General features: G+C 44.2%; 1 protein-coding gene across 1 annotated transcript; it reads left to right on the top strand.

Moving 5' to 3' along the window:
* Positions 1-12,489: 12,489 nt before the first annotated feature.
* On the top strand, positions 12,490-16,165 carry LOC118637386 (thioredoxin interacting protein). Its single transcript, XM_036272793.1, has 8 exons — positions 12,490-13,004; positions 13,727-13,799; positions 13,904-14,051; positions 14,466-14,568; positions 14,701-14,957; positions 15,057-15,219; positions 15,332-15,483; positions 15,616-16,165. The coding sequence occupies exons 1-8, from the start codon at positions 12,755-12,757 to the stop codon at positions 15,649-15,651; spliced, it is 1,182 nt and encodes a 393-aa protein (XP_036128686.1). The 5' UTR covers positions 12,490-12,754; the 3' UTR covers positions 15,652-16,165.
* Positions 16,166-26,566: the final 10,401 nt, after the last annotated feature.

Here is a 26,566-nt window from a genome sequence, read left to right as displayed (position 1 = left end):
AAATATGCCCCGCAAAAAACATCTTTTCAGAAACTAGAAGACCTCACCCATAAAATCTTAGCCCAGGAAACTTCCCTAACTAAACATCTTTCTAACAAACAAACCCCATTTTCATGGCTAAATCTAATAAAAAAGGGAGTCCAAATTCTAAACCTAACCCAGGAAGTCGAGCCCTCTGAATGCTTCCTTTGTGTCTTCCTGGATCGACCACCAATGACTGCAATCCCACTCTCATACCCTCTCAACATTTCTAAAACCCGCCCTGCCTCCTCATTTTCCCTAGACCACATGCCCTTATACACCCCAAATAACACCTATAATCTACGCTACTATAAAGACCTCTCCCACCCAACATGCAATCAAACTCATCAAATTACCTCTGACTTTACAAGTCCTCGGGGAACTTTCTTTTGGTGTAACCACACTCTAACCAACCACATCGACACCACCTCTCCGGGCCCATGTGTCCTGGCGATTCTCGCCCACAGTTTCTATATTACACTGAGGATGAGGGAGCCGTAAACCTCCAAACCCCCCGCCAGAAGCGGGCCATCTTTCTCCCTTTTCTTGTAGGCCTCCCTTTCTTCTCCGTAGCCGCCCTAGGAATCGGGGGAGCTGGACTCGACTACAGTCTTAAAATGACTGAAAAAATTCAGGTGGATCTAGAAAGAGGTTTTGAAAACTCGGCTGCCTCCCTAGCCTCCCTACAACAACAACTCACCTCCTTAGCAGAGGTTGCCCTCCAAAACCGACGGGCCCTGGACCTTCTCACCACTGAGAAAAGAGGTACCTGCCCTTTTCTCCAAAAAAAATGCTGCTACTATATCAATGAATCAGGTATAGTAGAGGAAAATATTAACTCTCCGAAAACTCCAGGAGATGCTCTGCAATCGCAGGCCCGAGGAAGCATCACCACTAAGCCAATGGTGGTCAAATCCCCTCTTTAACATCCTACTCCCACTTATAACTCCACTAAGAGTAATTTCTCTCCTCTTACTGCTTCTCCCATGTTTTCTGAAAATTCTACGTGCACGGGTGACCGAACCTGCCAGGGTCGCCCACCACCAACTACTACTCCAAACTTACACCCCACTACCCCAGGGTGACCCCCCAGGAGGAGCAACTCATAGGGAGAACAGCAGGAAGTAGCTACAGAAGAACACTCTTGCCCAAGAGGCCCTCCCTGGGGGTCTACCCAAAGTTCCAATCAACACAAACTTTTTTCCAACTTATATTAACTAAGAGTTGGGAAATGTTAGCTCTAAGTTCCCTATTACTGCTCTAAGCCTCTTAACTCTTTTACTTTCTTTTTTTTTTTATGCTCACCCGAGGACATTTTTCCATTTTTTGTTCAGACAGAGCAGGAGAGAGAGAGAGGAAGAGAGAGAGAGAAACATCGATGTGAAAGGGACACATTGAGTGGCTGCCACCCGCACAGCCCAACCAGGGCCAGGGACAAACTGCAACCGAGGTACATGCCCTTAGCGGGAACCGAACCCGGGTCTCTCTGGACCGCAGGGCGAGGCTCTAACCGCTGAGCCAAACCAGCCAGGGCAAACTCTTTTACTTTCATATTGATGCCCCAAGCCTCTTATCCTTTAAACTTGCGCTAAGCCTCTCATTCCAGGAAACCAAACCCCATCACCCCAGTCAGGCGGAGCGGAATGACAGAACTACCCTAACCCACCCAAAACTGCAAAAGATCGCTCAGCAAGAAAAACCAGTTTCAGGAGACCCCAGCCCGGACAAATCAAGGACAACCACGACTTCTCCGCTGAACAACCACCCACCCCAGCCCTAAGTTTAAAAATCCTTAGTCTGGACAAGCCAGTTGCTATTTTCTCCTTAGAGGTAGCCCGGCTGGTCTTTCCCTGAGTACAGCACCGCCTCGTTCTTACAGTTCCTACCTTTGGGGAGCTCAGTTTAGCGGGAAAGAACAGTCAGATAAACATAATGCAAGATAAACAATCAATATGCATAACATATAGACGCATGACCAACATTCTGTAGGAATACAAAGGTGACAATTAAATCTACTTGTAGAAATCAGAGGCATCTTTACAAAGAGATGACTTTAAAAAAAAATAATCAGAGATGCTCTAGTAGAAAAGATCTTGCTGTAGTAGATTGTTGAACCATAAATCAGATCAGTTTTGTCCTAGTTGTGTCAACTCAGGCAAGTCACTTGAGCTCTCTGAATCTCAATATACGTTCTACAAGATATGCCCGACTGGTGTGACTCAGTGGTTGAGCATTGACCCATGCACCAAGAGGTCACCGGTTCAATTCCTGGGCCCAGGTTGTGGGCCAAATCCCCAGTGGGGGGCATGCAGGAGACAGCTGAACAATGTTCTCTCTCACTGATATTTCTCTCTCTCTCTCCTCCCTTCCTCTCTCTCTAAAATCAATAAAGAAAAAAAAGATTAATATATCTGCTGACCTATCTAGTGAGAATCAAATGTTTGTGCAACTTTGTTTTCCATTGGTTTTCAAGGAGGAGGTAGGAGGAGGAGAGAGAGGGACATTGATAGGTTGCCTCCCGAACATGCCCCTACAACGCACAACCTTCCGGTGCACGAGACGATGCCCCAGCCCACTGAGCCACACTAGCCAGGGCTGTGCAATTTCTTTATAACACACATGTATAGTTGTCTCTATGTACACTATAAATGTTATTAACAAAGAAAGTATTGTAAAATGCCTGTCTGACCCTGCCGGTTTGGCTCAGCAGTAGAGCGTCAGCCCGTGGACCAATGAGTCTCGGGTTTGATTCCAGCCAAGGGCATGTACCTCGGTTGCAGTTTGTCTCCTGCCCTGGTCAAGGTCATGCGAGAAGCAACCAGTGGATGTGTCTCTACCACATTGTTGTTTCTCTTTCTCTCTCTCTCTCTCTCTCTCTCTCTCTCTCTCTCTCTCCCTCCCTTCTTCCCTCCCTCCCTCTTTCTCTCCCTCCCACTCTATCTGAAGATAAATAGAAAAATATCCTCAGGTGAGGATTTTTTTAAAAATGTAAGTCTGGATAAAAAGCAAAAAAACTGTTTCAATATGTGGTTTCTTCCATTCAGAATGAACACCATACTCCTTCCTGCTTCTTTATCTCATGATCAAATAATCTTCTTTACCTCTCAGGGAGCAGTTTGGGTCAAGTTTCAAGTCTCAGAAAAGCCTCTGTGTTTTTGAGACAATTGGACTGAGGATCTTGACAGTACATTAATTTGTCCGGTGGGTGGCAGGGCTGAGCCAACTGGATTATTGAATTGCGAAAGAAAGAAAAAATTTCTCAGAAAAGGGGAAGTTGGGCTAAGTACACAATGTCCTGTCTCCCTCGTGCTTATAAACAGCCATACAGTCCAAATTTCCCCTCACAGAAAAACAAACCACCACCTCTCACCGCCTTGCCACCCTTGCTCTGATATATAATTGGACCTCAGCCTCTGAGGAGAGACTGGTTATATACGTAACAGTTTAACAGAAGGAGCTGAGGTTGAGGTGTAAAGTCTAACAATGATAAGAAACAACACTAAGTTCTGCAGACTGACAAACCTGAGGGAAAGGGGGTGGGGATATGGGAAGAGAAAACCAAAAAACATATATGCATATATGCATAACCAATGGACACAGATATCCATGTGGTGAAGGGTGGGGGTGTAGCGGGGATGAGGGTGTCAATTGGGGGGGGATATCTGTAATACTTCCAATAATAAAGAAAAAAAACACAAAAAATACTAGGTTCTGAATTAGTGGCACATTCTAGTCCAGAGACATACCCCTATCAATTCAATTTATATTTAATAATATATTTACTCTATGAAATGTACTCTGCTAGATGCTATGAAGAATACAAGATATAAACAAGGACATAGCTCCTCCTCTCTAGGAATCCATTATCTGAGAGAACATGAAATTTACATGTAAGTTCTATGTGAGAAATATAAGCAATGTGTTATGGAATACTCAAAAAGAATGAAATCATACTTGATTGCAAGGCGAGAGATGAGGGGATTGGGAATCAAGAAAGATTTCATAAAGGAAAAGTCATTTGGCTGTCCACCAAAGGGTGGGAAGCATTTCAAAAAACAGATGGAAATTAAGTCAAGCATTCTAGGTAGAGAGAAAAGCATAAACAAAGGCATAAAAGGATATATTAGGGGAACAGTGAGTACTCAGCTTTGGACAAGATATTGACTACATACATAAGGAAGTAGTGGGAAATGAGACTGCAAGTGAGACTGCAAGTTTGGCTGAAGCCAAATTTTTTTTTTTTTTTAATCCTTACCCGAGGACATTTTTTCATTTTTTGTTCAGATAGAGCGGGAGGGAGGGAGGGAGAGAGAGAGAGAAACATGGATGTGAAAGGGACACATCGAGTGGCTGCCACCCGCACGACCAACCAGGGCCGGAGACAAACTGCAACCGAGGTACATGCCCCCAGCGGGAACCGAACCCGGGTCTCTCTGGACCGCAGGCCGACGCTCTAACCGCTGAGCCAAACCGGTCAGGGCTTCTTCTTCTTCTTCTTTTTTTTTTTTTTTAAAGGAGTGTGTTCCTCTAAGATTTTTTTGTTTAGTTTTGTTTTTTAATTTTTTTTCCCTTTATTGATTTTAGAGAGAGGAATGGAGATGGAGAGAGAGATAGAAACATCGATGAGAGAGCACATAGATTGGCTGCCTCCTACATGCCCCCCACTGGGGATATGGCCCACAACCTGGCATGTGCCCTGACCGGGAATTAAACTGGGACCTCTTGATGCTCAACCACTGAGCCACACCGGCTGGGCAAGACCAATTTGTGAAGGCTTTACATGGCAGGTCCAAGCATCTGAATTTGGTTCAGTTAAACAGTGGGTTTTGGAGCCTCATACAAACAGATAGAAACTCAGTTTTGATAGATTAATTTCATGGTCTGTAGATTATAGCATAAATATCTGTTTAAAACTATTAAAATAATCTGGACAAAAGTAACAAGGACATGAACCAGAGTGGTGGCAGTGGAATAAAAGACAATTCTAGAAACACTAGAAAGAGGGCCTCTATAGAATTTGGTAGTTGACTGGATGTGGGGAATATCAGAGAGGAAGGAGCCAAAGGCAATTCCTGGTCCTAAGCCTTGATAACAGAGGGAATGTATAATGGTTCCATCAAAAGAAATAAGGGGAAGAGCTGAGTTTGAGCACAGGAGCAAGATTATGAATTCCATAGTAGACAAGTTAAATCTGAGATGCCAGCTGGAATTTTGTAGACAAGTAAAGGGAGAGTATAGATTTTTATGTGAGTGATGGACAGATGGGCAAACTGAAGAGCAAAGCTTAAAGAAATAAAAAGGGAGAAGGGCCAAAGAGAAGCCCTTAAGAAAAGCTTTCAGATGGCACAGAAAAAAAAAATTGCTAGTTAAAGGAGAAAAGGATAAAGTCCAAAAGCAAGAGGAAAGTTTAAAATTTTAAGAGATGGCAGTTTTCGCTCTGGCCAGTTTTGCTCAGTGATGAGAGTATAGGCCCGCAGACCAGAGAGTCCTGGGTTCGGTCCCCTCTAAGGGCATGTACCTCAGCTGCAGTTTGTCCCTGGGCCTGGGCCTGGTTGGGTCGTGCAGGAGGCAACCACTCAATGTGTCTCTTTCATGTCATTGTTTCTCTCTCATTGTTTCTCTCTCTTTCTGTCTCTCCCCTCACTCTATCTGAACAAAAAAATGGAAAAATGCCCTCGGGTGAGGATAAAAAAAAAAAAAGATATTTTTTAATATACTAAGGCAACTTTAAGAAATATCTTAAATGAGCCAGCAACAGAGCTGAACAAATTAATTCATCTCCTCTCCCCACCTTTCCCTGAGGTTGGGGAACTCCTAGATCTCCAATCTTTCCTCAACTTAGTAGAAAAAATAGATCCCATAAACATGAAATGTAGTTGTCCAGATGAGTTTTTTTTTTTAATTTAGTATAGTTGACATGCATTATATTAGTTTCAGGTGTACAACATAATGATCCAATATTTTTACACATTGTGAAATGACCACAATAAGTCTAGTTAACATCTGTCATCATACATATTTACACCATTTTTGTTTGGTGTGATGAGAACTTTTAGAATCTACTCTCTCGATAACTTTCAAATATGCAAAACAGTATTTTTTTTTTTTTTTCTTGGTACATGCCCCTAGCGGAAACTGAACCCAGGACTCTCTGGTCCACAGGCTGACGCTCCAGCCGCTGAGCCAAACTGGCCAGGGCTGCCATACAGTATTTTTAACTATAGTTGCCATCTTGTACCTTACATCCCATGACTTATTTTATAACTAGAAATTTAATCCTTTTGACTTTTGACTTCTTTTACCCATTTCGCCCAACCCCCACTTTCAGCAACCAGTAATCTGTTCAGATGAGTTATTTATTTATTTTTTTTAATCCTCACCCGAGGATATTTTTCCATTTTTTGTACAGATAGAGTGGGAGGGAGAGAGAGGAAGGGAGAGAGAGAGAGAAACATCGACGTGAAGGGACACATCGAGTGGCTGCCACCCACACGACCAACCAGGTCCAGGGACAAATTGCAACCGAAGTACGTGCCCTTAGCGGGAACCGAACCCGGGTCTCTCCAGACCATAGGCCGACGCTCTAACCGCTGAGCCAAACTGGCCAGGGCCAGATGCGTTATTTTTAATAATTAAAGCTAAACGAGGCCCTGGCTGGGTAACTTAGTTGGTTAGAGCATTGTCCTGATATACCAAGTTGTGGGTTTGATCCCAAATCAGGGAATGTACAAGAATCAACCAATAAATGCACATGCATAAATAAGTAGAACATTTCTTTCTCTTTCAAATCGATAAAAAAGAAAATTATTTTTTAAAGCTAAACTCGCCCTGGGAGGTGTGGCTCAGGGGTTAAAATGTCGACCCATGTACCAAAGGGTCATGGGTTCGATTCCTGGTCAAGGGGATGTACCTGGTTGGGGCGAGGGCAGGAGTCAACCAATCGATGTGTCTCTCTCACATCAATGTTTTTTCCTTTCTCTCTCTCCCTCACCTACCCCTCTCCCTCCCTTCTACTCTCTCTAAAAACCAATGGAAAAAATATCCCTGCATGAAGATTAACAAAAAATAAATAAATTTTAAAAGCTAAACTTTAAAAAAACAAAAACAAAAAAAACACCCTCACACAAAGCCTCCTAGGTACTATTTGAGATAAGTATTAAGAATCCCAGGTTTAGCCCTGGTCAGTTTGGCTCAGCGGTTAGAGCACTGGCCCTCGAACCAATGAGTCCAGGGGTCGATTCCGGTCAACAGCAGGTAACTTGGCTGCGGTTCATCCCTGGCCCTGGCCGGGTCGTGCAGAAGGCAACCAGTCGATGTGGCTCTATCATGTCGATATTTCTCCCTGTCTCTCTCCTTCCCTCCCAATCTATCTGATAATAGGTAGAAAAATATCCTCTGGTGAGGAATTTAAAAAACAGAATCCTGGGTTTGGAAAGTGGCTCCACTAGTTCCTAGCTGTATGTCTTAGGGCAAGTCATTTAAATAAAATAATGGAACTGATTTAAAAAAATAAAAAATAAAAAACCAGACTGCCAGAGTCCTCTTTATTTCTCAAGTTTTCTGTCTTGCCCTGAATCCTTTACGTACAGTGAAAATCAAACAATGTACTACACGTCAAAGCCTTGACAGGCAGAACAACACATTGGAAAGAGTACATACAGTACTTTACATCAGACACCTGGGCTCAGACGTGTCAGATATAAAGTACTGTATGTACTCTATTTTGCTCTGCTTACAAAATCTGTGACCTCAGGCAAATTACTTAACCCTTTAAACCTGACTTAATCCCAGAGTTACAGGGTTATAAGAATTAAATGAAATAATCTAACCTTAAATCCTTTCTAGAGCAAGATGACAGATTGACTCATTGTCAATGTAAGAGACGTTCAGACCTATAGAGAATTTTTACAAGTTTATTTGAGACAAACTCACGGCAATTACCAGGGAATCTCAACAGACTGAGAAAATGCTCCAGAAAATGGCAGTTTTGCACCTTATTTTATACATTAGTCAAAAGAGTAGGCGTAAATGGGTTACAGGAAATGCATTGGTAATAGATTAATTAGGGAGGTGGGAAAATGCAAAGCAGATGGGGGACCTCTGCGATTGGATAAAAAGTAAAAGGATAGACACACACTACTTTTTCATAGGTGGGTACAGGAAAATTAACAGTCAAGGATCAACAGGATAACAATAACAATGAGGGGATCTGGGGCCTGAAGGGGTCTGGAAAAAGGGAGCTACCTTGACATTCCAAAGGTGTGTTACATAGATACAAAAGACAATAGACAGGCTCAATTAAGGTAAAGACTGACTTTTGTCAGGGAAGATTCTAGCCTAGGACATGACTACCTGCCATGAACTGCTTTTAGTTAAAGAGTTTTAATTTCAGACCATGCTTTGTGGTGACTTTAGGTCTCTGTGTTTGTAAGACTGCCAGGCAGGCCTCCCCTGAACTTGTCAAGTTTAGTATGTGGCCCTTTTTTGTCCACATTACAAATAAAATATCATTGAAATAATTACGTAAAGTACTCGGTCGGTTACAGATGCTCAATAAATGACAAAAAAAACATTTCAAACTCAAAATGCTCTACAATTATTAATGTATTCTTATTTATCTATAAGTTGGAGGCACACACACAGTTGAGCAGTCAATTCCACATTCTCTTTCAAAGCTCTATTTGCCTCTAATCTGACATTCCCTAGGGAAAATGAGAAAGGGTGATGGTTAAGAGTAAAAGGGGCCCCAGCCGGTTTGGCTCAGTGGTTGGAGTGTTAGCCTGCGGACCAGAGAGTCCGGGGATCAGTTTCTGCTAGGGGCACATACCAAAAAAAAAAAAAAAAAGAGTAAAAGGGAAGCTTCCTCTTTGTGGAGGTGACAGAAGTGATTAAAAAGACCAAGTGGCCCTGGCCGATTTGGCTCAGCGGTTGGAGCGTTGGCCTGCGGTCCAGAGAGACCCGGGTTCAGTTCCTGCTAAGGGCACGTACCTCGGTTGCAGTTTGTCCCCGGCCCTGGTAGGCCCGTGTGGGTGGCAGCCACTCGATGTGTCCCTTTCACATCGATGTTTCTCTCTCTCTCTCTCTCTCTCTTCCTCTCTCTCACTACCACCCACTCTATCTGAACAAAAAATGGAAAAAAAAAAATGTCCTCGGGTGAGGATAAAAAAAATTAAATTAAAAAAAAAAGACCAAGTGGTTTGTTTTCCCTTAGGAACTAGGAGTCTTTAGGTTTCTTAAATGTTTGTCAGGCCAGAGGTTAAAGAAAGAAATGCAACCAGTTCTTTGTCTCTGACTGGTAACCAAGTACTGAGGGTGCTGCAGCTTCACTCCCTGAAAGTCTTGGCTTCCCTATTCAACTACCTCCAGTAAAGAGAACAAGTCACCACTGTTTCCTACTGGCACTGAGATTGAAGAGGGTGGGGGAGAAACAGGTAAAGATGATCCAATTTGCAAAACTGCTTGATTTAGCCCTAACTTTGCTGTTCCTCCTGGACCTGCTCTTTTTCTCCCCTGCACCCCTCAGGTGTTTGCACCCTGTTTTCAGGACAAGAGTTCAGATTTCTTTTCTTCCTTCCACCCAGGAACTGAGACAGAAGAATCAGGGAGCAGATTTTTATCAGAATACCAGACTACTGGGTGAAAGGTCGTAAACAACTCTGTCCAGGAGAGTTCCAGTGCAGAACATGCCTTGGCTGCTGGCCTGGTTAGCATAGCAACTGCTGCCAAAGCTAAATATTTTTGGCATTTGAGGGAACCCAGGCACTACAAAGAGTAAACAAGTGGTCTGTACTGCGTTTTGCAAAATGGGAAAGAACAAAGAAACTGGAGCCTAAGAAAGGAACTTAGAGCAAGTCAGAACATATGAAAAATTTTATAAACTAAAAAATTCAATACTTCATAGATGTAACCAAATAAGTATCCGCATTTCCTTTTTCTCAGATGTCCAAATCAACACCACCCTAATCTGCTAATACTCACTTCTCCCATACCCTCAACATTTACCTAGTTACATATCACACACTGTTTAACAATACTGATTCATGCATGTCTTTGTAAACATTTGATGCTTCATTTAAAAAAATTTTTTTTATTTGCTAGAGAGAGAGGAAAGGGGAGAGAAACATCGATTGGCAGCCCCCCGCACGCCAACCTCCACTCTCCGAAACTAAGCCTGCAACCCAGACATGTGCCCCAACCAGGAACCAAACCCAGACCTCTCAGTCCACTGGACTACACTTAATCTACTGAGCCACACCGGCCGGGCTTGATGCTTTATTTTATGTACACTTTTATACTCATCAAACTAAAAATTCTCCCAGAAGCCATAAGTCTGAATTTTAAAAATTACTTTCTAGTGAAAGTCCCATCTTCCCTGATACAGGTAAGTCAATGAATATTGTTGATTGACCCCAACCAACTCAGGCTTCATTGGTTAACTTTCTAGAACAGGTTGTTGCCTCAAATTCACAAATCCTAAGGATCAACATGTTCCATTTTTTGTTGTGGAAGTTGATGCAGGTGTGTGGGTGTGGGTGTTTCCAACAGACTTGATGCCTGATTCTTGGGCTTGCTTAATATTGGGGTTGAGTTGTAACTTGTTAGCCTTAGGATGTCAACCCAGTTAGGGAGAATAAGGAAGAAGGATTCTTAACAGCAATGAATAGCCCTTTTTGCTGATAGGGTGGATCTCTGTATATTTTAATACTTCTTATTTACTTCCCCATTTCAATCTTAGGGACATTATCTTCCTCTGTCCAGCACAAGAAATGAGCTAATAATCTCCTGATGCCCCAACACAGAAATGGGAGTGGCTCAAGAATCAAAGGGGTAAGAATCCTTATAACTCTGCATACATATTTTTCTTATCGTATTTATGAGTAAGTTCTTAGGAGTCAGCTCTATGGCATTTCATGGCCAGTCAGGGAAAGACTCATCTGACAAGAATGCCAAATGACAACACACGATGAGGAGTTAGGGTCTCCTTTAGTTGGACATATCATATTCTGATGACCCAATCTGTCTTCTCTTTCCTTTCTTACCAATTTCTAAACAGGTTAGGAAAAAACTTTTAAAAGAGAGAAATTCTTCCTTCAAACAGGAGTATGACCATCTCGTCCACTAACACTTTGGTTATAAACAAAAGAACTTTGCTGGTTTTTCAAACATTTTTATTAATGTGAGAGAGAGAGAAATATTAATTTGTTCCAGTTATTTATTGCATTCACTGGTTAATTCTTGTATGTTTGATTGTGGGGATCAAACCCACAACCTTAGTGTACTGGGACGATGCTCTAACCAACTGAGCTACCTGGCCAGGGCAGAGAACTGAGAACTTTGCTGCTTTTAACTAATGTGAAGGCTGGGAAGTGTATGGGCTACAGTTTTAAGTACATACCTTTGATTAATGAGTTGGAGAGAGGATAAATACCAAAAATAAAAAGAGTGAAAGTAATTCAGGAAAAAAATGAAAAGAGGCATCCTTTTTGGCCCCTTTGCTGGAAAAGCAAGGAGGGAGGGAGGGAAGCAGAGCCTAAGGAACATCTTAGTAAAGAGGTCAGGAGGTAGCTGGTGGAACACATACAAAGTGTTTCCCAACTTTGCAGGTAGAAACTGAAGAGATGAGAGGATAAGCAAGAGGATGTAAACAGTCCCTTAGTATTTCCGTTCCAGAGAACAGACAGGCGGGTACAGTGGGTAAAGAACAGCCGCACAGGCCCAGGGCCTGGAGCCCAGAGCAGGGAGCCCCCAGCGGGGGGAAAGGGAGGGGAAAGGCCGATGGGTAGTTACACACACACCCACTTCCCAATGAAGACTGAAGAGGGGTTTAAAATTGGTGACAAGTGCTCCTTGCCTTCACAGAGTTGTTTTTTGTTTGTTTGTTTCTTAAATAGAGATGCAGGGCAGGAGGAAGACAAAAGGGGTCTATCTGATGAGCAACACCGACACTCCCTGTCCCCGGCCCCATCCTAATGTATTCTTAGAGCTCTGGGACTGCTTGTTTTTCACGCGACGCGTGAGCTGGGAATAAAGGGGTGCCTCTCTAAATCAACTGCCCTGGCTACGGCATATCAAGAAATTCCCTAGTAAACACATTTTTCCCTTTTAGCTCCAAAACGCCGCCCCTAGCCCAGAAGCGTCTGCACCCACCCTCGGAAGACACTGGCCCTGGGTGCATTTTAGGGTCAGCCAGGTCCTCCTTCCTTCCTCTGAGCCCACGAGGCCGCCCCGCAGCCCTCCGCCCCCTCCTCCCAGCCAGGCAGCGGTGCACAGGCACTATTTTCCCCGCCAGGAGCACACGCTGTCCACGCACCTCTGCGACTTCACTGATTGGCCAGGCTCCTGGTAAACAAGGACCAGGCAGCCAATGGAAGGGCTGTGCACGAGGGCAGCACGAGCCTCCAGGGCGAGCGCTCGCGTGGCCGTGCCAGCCCGGCTACTATATAGAGCAGCTTCCGGCTCTCGGGCGAAACTCGCTTCTGATTCCGCGGAGTGAGCTCGTTCCCCGACCAGCCAGAGCCAGCGCGCTTCTCCAGCTGCTGGAGGAACCGCAGGAGCGTGTTTTTCCCTTGAAATTCCTTGGCATAACCAACTGCTTACCTTGTTTTGACTTTTTTCCCCCCCAAACATTTTTGTGAGTTGAAGAGGGAAATCATCTTCAATCACTCGAAAGGGTCCGTGGATTTCGGGTTTTGTTCCTTCCCGTTTTCAACTCTCCAGCCACCCCAGCCCAATCATGGTGATGTTCAAGAAGATCAAGTCTTTCGAGGTGGTCTTTAACGACCCCGAGAAGGTGTACGGCAGCGGGGAGAAGGTGACCGGCCGAGTGGTGGTCGAGGTGTGTGAAGTGACCCGCGTCAAAGCTGTCAGGGTCCTGGCTTGTGGAGTGGCCAAAGTCCTGTGGATGCAGGGGTCCCAGCAGTGCAAGCAGACCTCGGAGTACCTGCGCTACGAAGACACGCTCCTCCTGGAGGACCAGCCCACAGGTGAGCAGCCTGGCGGCTCTTGGCTGGAGGGTGAAAGCTGATTTGGGCGGAGAATTGAATAAATGGACCTTATACCAAATACTGGAGGTTGCTCAGGTTGAGCGGTTTGAATTTTGTCTTGCGGCCCTACCTTTTTACTTGTTTGTTTTTCTTTATTGGTTTTAGAGAGAGGAAGGGAGAGGGAGAGATAGAAACACTGATGAGAGAGAACATAAGTTGGCCGCCTCCTGCATGCCCCCCACTGGGGATTTGGCCCACAACCTGTGTCCTGACCGGGGTCTGCGACCTCTTGGTGCATGGGTGGACGCTCAACCACTGGGCCACACCGCCCCGGCCGGCCGGGTGCGTCCCTAGCTTTTAAAATTTTAATTTGCACCCTCCATCCCACCCCCCGCAAGAGACTGGATTTGCCCAGTTTCTTATGGTGCCCTGTTCTGAAGGTAATCTTGCAGGATTTTGCCTTAGCTATTTAAATATACTTTTGTATGCATACGTTTCTGTTTCGCTTGTTTTCTGTTGGAGATGATAGCAGCTTCATTTTAAATGTTGCAAGGCATTGCAGGTTTTTGCCCAACAAAATGCATCCGAATTTCTCAAGAACATAGTGGATGAAAATGGGGTACTTCAGTACTCTTGCATACTGCCTGAGAATGCCTTGTCACACAGGTGCATTTTAAGTGTAACAAGAAACCTAATGTCTACTCGCTTTTCTCTCCCTTCAGGTGAGAATGAGATGGTTATCATGAGACCTGGAAACAAATATGAGTACAAGTTCGGCTTTGAGCTTCCTGAGGGGTAGGTGTCAGCTGAATGCATCCTTAGACTTTTCTATATCGAAAAATCTTTCCCCCCATTTGATCTTGGAAAGTATTTTTAATTTTTTTTCTTTTTTGACACAGGCCTCTGGGAACATCCTTCAAAGGAAAATATGGGTGTGTGGACTACTGGGTAAAGGCTTTTCTTGATCGCCCCAGTCAGCCAACGCAAGAGACAAAGAAAAAATTTGAAGTGATGGATCTAGTGGATATCAATACTCCTGATTTAATGGTGAGTTTCATTTTAAGATTCTATTCTCTTGGGTCCCAGGGATGATAAGTCACATAAATTGGGCATTAGATTGAAGCACCTTAGGGAATGAAGTCCTGAGTCATCAAGGTGGGAGGGAAAGCTGCCTGTTCTATCTAGGTAAGGAGTGGAAAGTAAAGAGAAGCAGAGAGCCTTGGCCCGTGTGGCTCAGTTGGTTGGAGCATTGTTCCACGCATGGAAGGGTCCTCGGGTTCCATTCCGAGTCAGGGCCACACCTAGGTTGCCGGTTCAATCCCCAGTCAGGGCACATATGGGGGAGGCAAGACAACCGATGGATGTTTCTCTTTCTCTAAAATAAATAAAAACGTATTCTTAAAAGCAGAGAAAGGATCTCTAGAAAGTCTCATAACAACCTCTCCTTCCTATTTTACATAGGCACCAGTGTCTGCCAAAAAGGAGAAGAAAGTTTCCTGCATGTTCATTCCTGATGGGCAGGTGTCTGTGTCTGCCCGAATTGACAGAAAAGGATTTTGTGAAGGTAAAAGCCTAGTGCTTAAAAAATAGCAGACTAACAAAATAGAAACTGGATTTGGGGGTAAGGGTGGGGCAGGTACAGAAGAAAAGTCATTGTGACTGTACTTAGCTTGATTTTCATCTTTCTGGTTGGTAGGTGATGAGATCTCCATCCATGCTGACTTTGAGAATACATGTTCCCGAATCGTGGTTCCCAAAGCTGCCATCGTAGCCCGCCATACTTACCTGGCCAATGGCCAAACCAAGGTGCTGACACAGAAGTTGTCATCAGTTAGAGGCAATCACATTATCTCAGGAACCTGTGCATCATGGCGTGGCAAGAGCCTTCGGGTGCAGAAGATCAGGCCTTCTATCCTGGGCTGCAACATCCTGCGTGTTGAATATTTCCTGCTGGTGAGTGGGTGAGATTGGAGAGAGATTGTTCATCTGTCAGAATAGCAGTGGTGTTTTTTCCAGACCTGTAATCTAACAAACTCCCAACTTCCTTTCTAGATTTATGTTAGCGTCCCTGGCTCCAAGAAAGTTATTCTTGACCTGCCCCTGGTAATTGGCAGCAGGAGCGGGTCAAGTCTGAGCAGCCGGACATCCAGCATGGCCAGCCGAACCAGCTCCGAAATGAGTTGGGTAGATCTAAACATCCCTGATACCCCAGAAGGTGAGCCAGACCTAATGTCTTATCTTACCCTCTGACCCACTTGGGTTTGTAAATTGCAATGGGCAGGCATTTCTTGGCCCGGTTTCTCATCCCCGTGCACTCTCTTCTCTAGCTCCTCCTTGCTATATGGATATCATTCCTGAAGATCACCGTTTGGAGAGCCCCACCACTCCTCTGCTAGATGACACAGATGGTTCTCAAGACAGCCCTATTTTTATGTATGCTCCTGAGTTCAAGTTCATGCCACCACCTACTTACACTGAGGTAAGAATTGTCATTTTACCACTACGTTTGTCCCATGCCTTCTATAGGAAGTTGACTTGGAGGGATTCCTAAAGTGGGGTTTTCTTTTAGTTCTTAACCAAATTAAAATGGTGTTTCCTTTCTTCCTCCCAGGTGGATCCCTGCATCCTCAACAACAATGTGCAGTGAGCATGTGGAAGAAAAGAAGCAGCTGTATCTACTTGTTTCTTTCCGCCTTTTCTCGGACTCCTACTTTTTCAGAGACTCAATGGTCTCTACAGTGGGAGTTGGTCCACTCCAGCCTGACTCCCCAGTGTAGGAGGTGATCAGCAGGCAGTCTCCTGAGCCTTAAAGGGTGCACACTCATCCTCCGCCAGCCAAGATGTTGTGATATTGGGGTGTTTGTTAGATGGGTTTAAAAACACACTAGAAAAACTTAGGCCCATCCCATTTTCTGAGATCTTGAAAACTGAGGCATATTCAGTAGTTTTGAGTTCAGGGGTGGAAGGGCCTCCTGGTATGTTCTTCCAAAGACTTTTTGGAGGGGAATATATAGATTATTATAAGGATATCAGACCTTGAACTTCTGTACCATGTGGAACAAAGACAATTTAGCAAACTGGGAAAATGAAAAGGAAAAGAAATCACATTCAGAACTTTGGGAAAAGGAGGTTCTTAAAATCGTCTTGGCCCTTTGTTTGTACATTTATAGAGGGGGGAAAAAATTTACCAGAGCCAGTTTGGTCTGGACTTTGGAGAGCTTCTTATTTGAATTAGAAGAAGCTCTAAGATTGTCTTTGCTGAGAATGTACTTTAATCTGGCTTAAAGCAGTAATAACTATGCCCCACCAAAGGTCTTATAAGCCATTTTTAGAACCTATTGCACTGTGTTCTGTTGTAGACGTCTTTGTGTGGGAGAAAGTGTTTTTCTTTTCATGTGACTCTTTGGAATTGATTCTGAGGTGATGTTTTTAGCACTTTAGTTTGTCATTTTTTTTATTTTTTTGTATCTCAATATGTAAGCTAAAACTGGTCTACTATGTCTCTAGGGATAAGCCAAAGGACAAAAAATGGGAAGTGTTGCTCATCACTTTTGAGACTTGGCCCCAGTGTACAGAATTCTGTAATTCTGACACTGTAATTGTATGAGAAGGGTTGCTGCTATATCATATCAGCCTTGCCCACTGTGACTTCTCCAAACTCCAGGAGAAACTAGATCAGGATGCCCCAACACTGATCAGAACCTCCAGACATTTCCGTGAGAAACTAGAGGGCAGGCCTTCACAAAAGCCTCCAAGGTTCCCCTTTCTGCCCGGTGTTGGAGATTGGAGACGGGAGATGTTACCAGCCCCTCTCTCCCTGCAGCCTTTAGCACTTTGTTCCCTGTCCTGTGTCAGAGCACTGAGCTCCATCGTTTTCTGAGAAACTATGGACTGAAGGTGTTTTAGGTTTGTTTGTTTTTTTAATTGTGTATCTTTTTGTATGATAAAAAACTATATTTTGTACTTAACCAGATATATTTTCACCCCCAGTGAGGGGTATTCTTTGTAAAAAATAAATAAATAAAAATAAAGTTTTTTTAATGGCAAAAATTGTTTTCTTGTCTGAAATGGTGTTGGAGAAGTTATTAGAAAGTGCTCAGTTGGTTAGAGCATCATCGTGGTGCACCAAGGTTGTGGGTTCAGTCCCCAGTTGGGGCACATACAGGATTCAACCAATGACTGCACAAATGATTGGAACACTAAATGTCTCTCTCAAATGAATAAATCTAAGAATAAAGTTTTTAAAGTGTGCCTAAAGGAGCATTTTCCCCTACTTCACCATTCTTGAAAGCCCTGTAAGGAGTATTACCTATTGACCTTAATGAATATAGAGGGGGGGGTGGAGAGGTGAAGGAAGATAATTGAGCTATATTTTCCAATTGAATAAGGAACTAGATGGGATCTTATGGTGATCTAAGCTAGTTTCCCACATTTATAGCTAGTCATGACTAAATTTCTTCAATTTTGGAGTGCATGAGCTTTTTTTTAATAAGCTCTTGAAAAAAGGAAATGAGATTTGTGAGGGGATTTGGTAGGAAGGATTTACTGTTCCATATTTTATAGTTTAGCTTCATCGTGGTTTCTTCCCAGTGTAAACCTGGTTTATATGCACTAAGACAAGATAGTTATTCAGGACTTAAAGATTTATTAGAGTTTTGAGTATTGTTATTTTTTTTATTGATTTTTAGAGAGGGAGACAGAAACATCAATTTGTTGTTCCATCTTTGAATTTTTTTTTTTATCTTCACCCGAGGACATTTTTGCATGTATCTTCAGATAGAGCAGGAGGGAGAGAGGGAGGAAGAGAGAGTAACATCGGTGTGAGAGAGACACACGACCCCAACCAGGGCTGGGTACAAACCGAAACCTTAGCGGGAACCAAACACAGCCTCTCTGATCCACGGACCGACGCTCTAACCGCTGAACAAACCGGCCAGGGCAGTTGAATTTTTTTTTTAAGTGAATGGTTTTTCTTTGTTTTGTTTTATGTGTGTGTGTTTGTTTTTGTTTTGTTTGTTTGTTTGTTTAATTTGAGAGACAGGAAGGGAAAGGGAGAGAGACAAACATCAATGAGAGAGAAGCATCAATCAGCTGCCTCCTGCTCACCCCCTATTGGGGATCAAGCCCACAACCCAGGCATGTGCCCTGACCCGAATGGAACCATAGACCTTTTGATGCATGGGATACCAAAGGCCAGGGCTCATTGGTTGATTCTTGTATGTGCCCTGACCTGGTATCAAATCCACAACCTTGGGACAGTGCTCTAACCAATTGAGCTACCTGTCCAGGGCTTAAATTCTTTGAAGGCTGCTCCCATTTTTTATTTCTGAAGTTTGTAGCACAGTACCTATCCAAGGATATAATTATAACTCAGTAAATGTTTGCTGAATATTCAACTCTACCCTCATTCCTTAGGATATATATGCTTCAGCAGTCTCTATTTCTTCCTTGTTGGGTAATAACAATAGATCGATACTACATAATTCCAGCTCTAATTGAAATTATTTTTATTATGTCTAAAGGAGTGACTAGGACGAGAAATCCTGAAATGGCAGGGGTTAATGTACTTCTGATTTCTGGCTCATTTAAACCTTTGTAGACAGATCTAGTCCTGGCCCTAATTTGGGGTTTGGCTTTTCTGTGGATTTCTACATACTAATTCCAAACCTCAGATTCTTGGAAATTCATGAAATCATTGTGAATTGAACAGAAAGTAAAACTGAAAAAATTTTTTTTCCACGTCGATCTTTTCTTTCTTCGTGTCTTTAAGTATCAGTAGCTCTTTTGCGCTTTCCTGGCTCTTTGTTTTTTCTTACCAAGGTGTCAAGTCTCTAGCTCTCTATTGCCCTGGTTAATGACTCTCACCCCTGCCTCCTCCTTTTCTTCCCTATTCAAGAATTTAGTGGCTCCTCCCTTTTTCAAATCTGTGACCAGAAAACTAGGTCAAAGTTGATGGAAAAGTTTTTTCTGCAGCTGGTTTTCCAGGGACTGGAGAGGTGGAGCAAGAACAAGAGCAGGCTAGAAGGCAGGACAAAGGAGAGACCGTGGAGCACAAAGCTTGTTGTGTACACAACCTGGCTGCTGTACCTGATCTGAGAAGGGGATGACAGGGAGAGGGCAGATAACATACTCAGGTCTGCTAGAGATTTGATCTTCAAAGAGGCAGAACATATGCGCCCCTTCCTGTTTCCCTCATATCTCAAATCCAGCACTGTCCAGTAGAACTTTCTCTGATGATGGAAACGTTCTGTATTTGTGCTAATATGGTAGCTACTAGCCCTGTGGCTATTGAGCTCTGACATGTGGCAACGGGGACTGAAGAACTGAATTTTTATTTTTGTTCAACTTAAGTTGAATAAGCTCCACGTGATTAGTTCTATCATACTGAACAATGCAGCAAAATTTGAGGAAGGAAATAAGCAGATACAGCTGTTCGTCCAGAGGAAACTCCCCTCCCTTAGAGCACAAAAGGCCTCACTGGACTTCTTTTGCCTTCTACACACGTCTACCTCACCCCAGAACATTTTCTGCATGTAGGTTCACTTAAGTACACTTCCCTAGGCTACTGGCCAAGCTGTTTCTCCACTTACGTGGGCAGATATTTGGGGTTTTCCTTTCCCATGGTCCTCTCACATGCCTTTCATTTTTTTCATATTTCATTTTTTGATGTTTGTTTGTTTTATCCTCACCCGAGGACACCCTTCCACTTTTGTTCAGACAGAGTGGGGGGGGGGGAGAGGAAGAGAGAAAGACAGAAACATCGACGTGAAAGAAACACATCAAGTGACCACCTCCCGCATGACCCCAACCAGGGCCAAGGATGAATTGCAACCAAAGTACACGCCCTTGACCACAATCGAACCCACGACTCTTTGGTCCGCTGGCCGGTGCTCTAACCGCTGAACCAAACCGGCCAGGGCAATTTTTAATATTTCCTTTATTGATTTTAGAGACAGAGAAAGTGAGAGGGAGAGAGAAAGAGAAACATTGATTGGCCACCTCCTGCATGCCCTGCACTGGGGATCAGGCCCACAGCCTGGGCATGTGCTTTGACTGGGAATTAAATCGGCAACCTCTTGGTGCATGGGTCGACACTCAACCACTGAGCCACACCGGCTGGACTCTCACATGCCTTTTAATTTTTAAAGTACTGTAACTTGCTCTGGCCAGTTTTTCTCAGTGGTTAGAGCGTCAGCCCATGGACCAGAGAGAACTGGGTTTGGCTCCCGGTAAGGGTACAACCTCAGTTGCAGTTCGTCCCTGGCCCCGGTTGGGGTTGTGTGGGTGCCAATCAGTTGATGTGTCTCTATCATATCGATGTTTCTCTCTCTCTTCCTCTCTCTCTCCCTCCCGCTCTATCTGAAGATAAATGCAAAAATGTCCTCGGGTGAGGATAAAAAATAATAATAATAAAATAAAGTACTGTAACTTACATGTACAGCCATTAGAGGGGATCCAGTTCTCAGTATCATATATTTATTAGGTCCAATGTAGTATGGGAAAATTTGAAAGAACACAGAAATAAAATTATCTAAAGAAAGAAAAAAGCTAAAGTCAAATGAACAAGAAAAGGGCAGGTACTTCTCCGACCAGCGTCCTTAGCTACCTTGATACCTCTGAACAGACTCAAAACACAAGGATGTAGTAACTTGGACTGAGGCACTAGGAGGCAAAAGTGTGGGGAGAGGATCCGCCCAAGCAGCTGGTCAACAAAAAATAATCACATGGTAGTTGAAGGGTATGAAATGGGGTGAAGGAGTAACTTTTGTCCAGTTCCTCAAACAGCATACAGACCTTTTCCTAGTGTTCTTTCCTTGGACCATCTCTAAGTGACAGAATGAATAAAGTGGATAAGGAAACTATTTTACTGCCCCTTCAATGGCCCAGTCACTGTCCCAAGTACCCTGACCTCAATAGTTCTGGAGTGGAAAAGTGGAAACTTTTGGCCCATTCTCTATTTTGACTCCATATCCACCTCCATTTTCTAAGCTGAAAAAGTCCCTCTCGGGCCCGGGCCAGGTGACTCAGTTGGTTGGAGTGTCATCCTGTACACTAAAAGGCTGTGGGTTCGATTCTGGGTCAGGTCACACACCTAGGTTGTGGGTTTGATCCCCAGTTGGGGTGTGTACAGGAGGCAACCGACTGATGTCTCTCTCTCACATTGATGCTCCTCTCTCTCTCTCTCTCTTCCTCTCCCCCCTCCTCATAAAAAATATCCTTGACCCCAGCCAGTGTAGCTCAGTGGTTGAGTGTTGACCCATGCACCAAGAAATTGCCAGTTCAATTCCCAGTCAGGGTACATGTGTGGGTTGTGGGCCAAATCCCCAGTGAGGGGACATGCAGGAGGCAGCCAATCAATGTTCTCTCTCATTGATGTTTCTATCTCTTTCTCCCTCTCCCTTCCTCTCTCTCTAAAATCAATAAAGGAAAAAACAGCCCTGGCCGGTTTGGCTCAGCGGTTAGAGCGTCGGCCTGCGGTCCTGAGAGACCCGGGTTCGGTTCCCGCTAAGAGCATGTACCTCGGTTGCAGTTTGTCCCCGGCCCTGGTTGGGTCGTGTGGGTGGCAACCACTCGACGTGTCCCTTTCACGTCAATGTTTCTCTCTCTCTCTCTCCTTCCCACACTCTATCTGAACAAAAAATAGAAAAAATGTCCTCGGGTGAGGATAAAAAAAATATATATATATCCTTGGGTGAGGGTTTAAATAAATAAATAAGCAAAACTCCGTGTTGGAGATGGCTGCAGATCCAGGGCCTCAGGACCTGGCTCAATAGATAAGTCTATAGCCTTTAAAAAGTTCAAGCATCAGCCTTCCTATGCTATTAAGGAGAAGTAGTGTTACCAGACTGAAGGGGTCTGTTTGCCTGTCCACATCAAAGCACCATGAGACACAAACAGGAATTTGCAACAAAGAAAGTAAGGACTGGTTTTTAGGAAGTGGCCCACACCTGGAGACAGGTTAGCTAATGCACAAAGACCTGGCTCCCCATATTTTCCAAGGGATGGGTTTTATGGTGGAAAAATCATTAATGATAGTGATTAGTGGGGGGTCATGGTCCAGGGTCTTATCTCTATTAATTGGTTGGTGCTAGGGTAGGGTGTGGTTGATCAGATCATCTGGTCCTATCATCCATGGGATCACTTTGTCTTTTCTGGACCTGGAGCTAAAACACAAGGGAGGCCTAGATGTTGTATCTAGTTTGACCAAAATTCTGTCTCTGGGGTCAACAGACCTGAGGCTTTGTTCTTAAGATTATTTGATGTTGATTAGAACCTCACTGTCCAGTGGGCTTAATGAGTAAGGGAGTGGACATGCAAGGGAGAAGGAGGTGGATGAGTCAAGGTGCTGGATGAGGTCAGTTTGAATCAAAAAGAAAGAAAGGAGGGAAGGTCATATATTCTTTTAAAATCCTCACCCAAGGAAATATATATATATATTTTTTCATTTATCTTGAGACAGAGCAGGAGGAAGAGAGAGAGAAACATCGACGTGAGAGAGACACATCGAGTAGTTGACACCCACATGACCCCAACCAGGGCCAGGGACAAACTGCAACCAAGTACATGCCCTTAGCGGGAACCAAACCTAGGCCCCTCTGGTCCACGGGTCGATGCTCTATCCGCTGAGCCAAACCAGCCAGGGCAGGAAAGGTCATATTAAAGAAAGTTTCTACTTGGTTACAATAGTATAGTGTCATAGTGAAGCAAAAATACCCTAGAGCCAAACGATTTCAATTTATATCTTACCTCTACCCCTTAACAAGCTGTATGACTTTGAGCAACTTGTTTAACCGACCTTGGGGACAGGTTCAGGAAGTTTGTCTGGAACGAACTGCTACCCTGGTTACAAGCCTCATGGGTCCCTTGAAGTTTAGGAGATGCTACCTGTGGGGAAAGGAGTGCTGGGAGCTGGAACCTTGGTTTTGAGGGGTTTTATTTACTTATTTTTTTATTCTCACCAGAGGACATTTTCTCATTTTTTGTTCACATAGAGTGGGAGGGAGAAAAAGGAAGAGAGAGAGAGAGAGAAATATCGACATGAAAGGGACACATTGAGTGGCTGCCACCCACACAACCCAACCAGGGCCGGGGACAAACTGCTACCAAGATACATGCCCTTAGCGGGAACCGAACCCAGGTCTCTCTGGAACGCAGGCCATCGTTCTAACCACTGAGCCTAACTGGCCAGGGCTTGAGGGGTTTTAAACCACTGGGTGTTTAGGGCACATCTCAATAGAATATTTGTCAGCTTTATGCTGATGTACCAAAATGAGATTTACTCTTTACTTCATCTGTCCTTGGGTGTGGTTGGCAAATGACACTATTTGGATTTCTGCTATCTGTCTCCCTAAGTTGGGTGATTTAAGCTATTTACCCTCTGGTTGGGGAGGAGAAGTTCAAACCATTTATTTTCTTTCTTTCTTTCTTTCTTTCTTTCTTTCTTTCTTTCTTTCTTTCTTTCTTTCTTTCTTCTTTCTAATCCTCACCCAAGGACATATTTTCATTTTTTGTTCAGATAGAGTGGGAGGGAGAGAGAGAGAAACATCCACGTGAAAGGGACACATCAAGTGGTCACCACCTGCACGACCCAACCAGGGCCAGGGACAAACTGCAACAGAGGTACATGCCCTTAGCGGGAATCAAACCCGGGTCTCTCTGGACCGCAGGCCAACGCTCTAACCGCTGAGCCAAACAGGCCAGGGCTTTCTTTATTGATTTTAGAGAGAGAGATAGAAACTCTCTATATTGATTGATAGAGAGACTATCAACTGGCTGCCTTCTGTATGCCCCCCAACTGGGGATTTGGCCCACAACCTGGGCATGTGCCCTGACCGGGAATCGAACCTGCAACCTCCTGGTACATGGGCCGACGCTCAACCACTGAGCCACACCGGCTGGACCAAACCATTTACTCTTAAATGTCCCTGGTTTAGGGAAGGTAGGATTTACTAGGTGGCTGCAAACTGCTGTTTAACTATCTGTTTCAGTTTCCATCTTCCACTTGTCCTAGCTTACTGGCCTGTCTCAAGGTCAGTGCATAGAGGCTGATTCAGCCTGGAGTTTATTGTGGTCGGGGACAGGTAGCCCACTGTTGGGACTCTCATCCCCAGGCCAGGACTGCCCTCTTCACACCTGCATTATCTCTCTCATACTCCCAGTGTGCTTCTCAGGCCTCTGGAACCTTCTAGAAATTAACTGAGCTTTCTTAACTTTTTAGTATACAACTCCAGAAGAAAGCTTCCCACCATTTGGAGTGATCAGCTGAAGAACAGAAGGTGTTGGATACAATGTGACACTACAAAGAATTCTCAGACTCCTTATTTAAAGGTATTGCATCTCGTTTGATTTTATTTTCCCTGAGGTGGAGTAGACAGAGTAGCACAAAAACCACCTAAGGTGAGCCCACTGATAAGGCCCAATTTAGCCAATTCCTGTTTTTTCCTGACTTTTCACATGATTTGACCCTCCTGTACTCTCCACTGGGCTTGTTATATAAGGAGAGAGGAATAAACAGATTCTGAAGGCTGGGATTTTTCTGACTACCAAATGATTGGTCATCTCCAGGACGAGATGACCTGGAGAGAAGGAGAAGGAAAAACACGGGGACATAGGTGTGAATCCCACATGCTTTGAGTTTCGAGATGTCAAGTAAGGTCTATTATTCCTTACTGGGTGATGGAGCTGCTGACTACCTCTCCAAGTCAATCAAATAGTTAGTAAACAGGTTCTTGGAAATGTCTGGCTGAGTGCCCAGCTTGAATATTTTTAACCTTCTGGACAGATGGACAGAGGAAGGATTTCAATTACAGAAGGGAAGGTGGGGTCAGGGGCATGAGAACTGTGTTCCCCTTGTATGGTTCTGTGGCTAAGGAGCCTCCCTCTCCACTTCACCTGTCTGGATCCTGACTTCCTCCTTCATCTGTCCACCCACTCACAGCTAATCCTTTGTCTCCTGATCTCCCATTTCTCTGTTCCTGGTCTTTCATGCTTGACTCACCTTCCAACTCTGAGGAATCCTTGGCATTTGTTCCAGACCACAAGATGTAGCTCCAGATTAGTGTGGATCAAGGAAACCACCTGTGCCCCTTTGGTTCCCTGGGGAAAAGGCATAGCCTGCCAGTGGTACCCAGATGCTTCTCTTCAGTTCTACCTCTTCAAGCTGTCCTGCAGGAGACCTCCAAACTCTCCTGCAACCTCATGCCCCTCACTGCCCAACTCTTGGGAACAGAATTTGAGAACTTGGGAGCCCAGATTTGTACTTCATATTCCTTTGGAAAGTAAAGAAAATGTTAGAGGTCAGAGGGTCAGAGGCAGCAAACCAGGGGCCCATAGATGGAATCAGCTTACAGACACTTTTTTTTTTTGTTAATCATTACCTGACGATATTTTTCTGTTCATCTGATTGAGTGGGAGGGAGGGAGAGAGAGAGAAACATCGATGTGAGAGAGATACATCAACCAGTTGCCTCCCACACGGGCCGGGGACAAATTGCAACCAAGTTACGTGCCATTGACCGGAATCAAATTCTCGACTCTTTGGTCTGTGGACCAACACTCTAACCACTGAGCCAAACTGGCTGGGCCAGCTTGCAGACATTTAGAAACCTGTTTCTTCTGAAAATTTTCAATTGGTTATAAACATTTAAAAAAAAACAAAATTTCACTAAAATCTACTGTTCTGGCTTCTCTTAAAATGCAATTTTATTTGGTAACACTGAACCCACACCATATCATGGCATCAATCTGCTGGCACTAAAGGGGCCAGCCAGGCTCTTATTTGCCAGTTCTCACCACTCCCTATGGTATTACATTCACCTGCTTCAGCTCCTTTATAACTGCCTGACACCTGTCTGCTAGTCACCTCTGCTCTAAGGACATCTTAGAGCAAATATTTCCTCTGAAGGCCATCGAAGATTAGGGAGAGAGAATCATTTTCCTAGGACTTCCAGAGCAGTCCAAAGGAGTCTGTTACAACTCACAAATGTCTTTGAAGTATGTATTTTAGGTTTAAAAGGTAAAAATTTTTATTTACGCTATATAATGTTTTTATGTCGTTTTAGTGTAAAAATAATTGATCTCCCCACCAAATTTTAAAAGTAAAATGGGCACTCTGGAAGATGTGCCACGGGGAGTCTGTGGCCCCAAACACTCCTCACCACCTCACCCGTGAATCACCCCGTGTAAGCAGCACAGTGCTACAGACAGGAGGCGAAGAGAGACACAGATAAAAAGATAGAGAGTCAAGAAGAGGAAAAGAATCTCAAAGACAATAAGAACGAGTCTGAGCGACACGCTCTCTCTCTGGCCCCATCATCCCTCCTAACCTGGCCCAGGCCAGCTCCTGAGAAGTTTGTAGACATGCTTGATATCTCCGGACAGGTGTTGGCATGGGTAGCTCAGAGTAAAAATCAAATCTCAAAACAAGAGCCAGGCCAAGTAAGGGAGAGGTGAGGGACACCGAGCAGCCAAATGTGGTCAGACAGGAAAGAAAGTCAAGGTGCCAGGAGGGAGGCTTGGGGACAAGTTGCTGAGGGCTTTGAAAAGGGCTGGGCAGCATTTGCC

Source organism: Molossus molossus, unplaced genomic scaffold, assembly GCF_014108415.1.
Source record: "Molossus molossus isolate mMolMol1 unplaced genomic scaffold, mMolMol1.p scaffold_m16_p_20, whole genome shotgun sequence".
In the NCBI taxonomy this organism is placed as follows: Eukaryota; Metazoa; Chordata; class Mammalia; order Chiroptera; family Molossidae; genus Molossus; species Molossus molossus.
The sequence above is the reverse complement of the archived record's forward strand: the minus strand, read 5'-3'. Positions and strand labels throughout refer to the sequence as shown.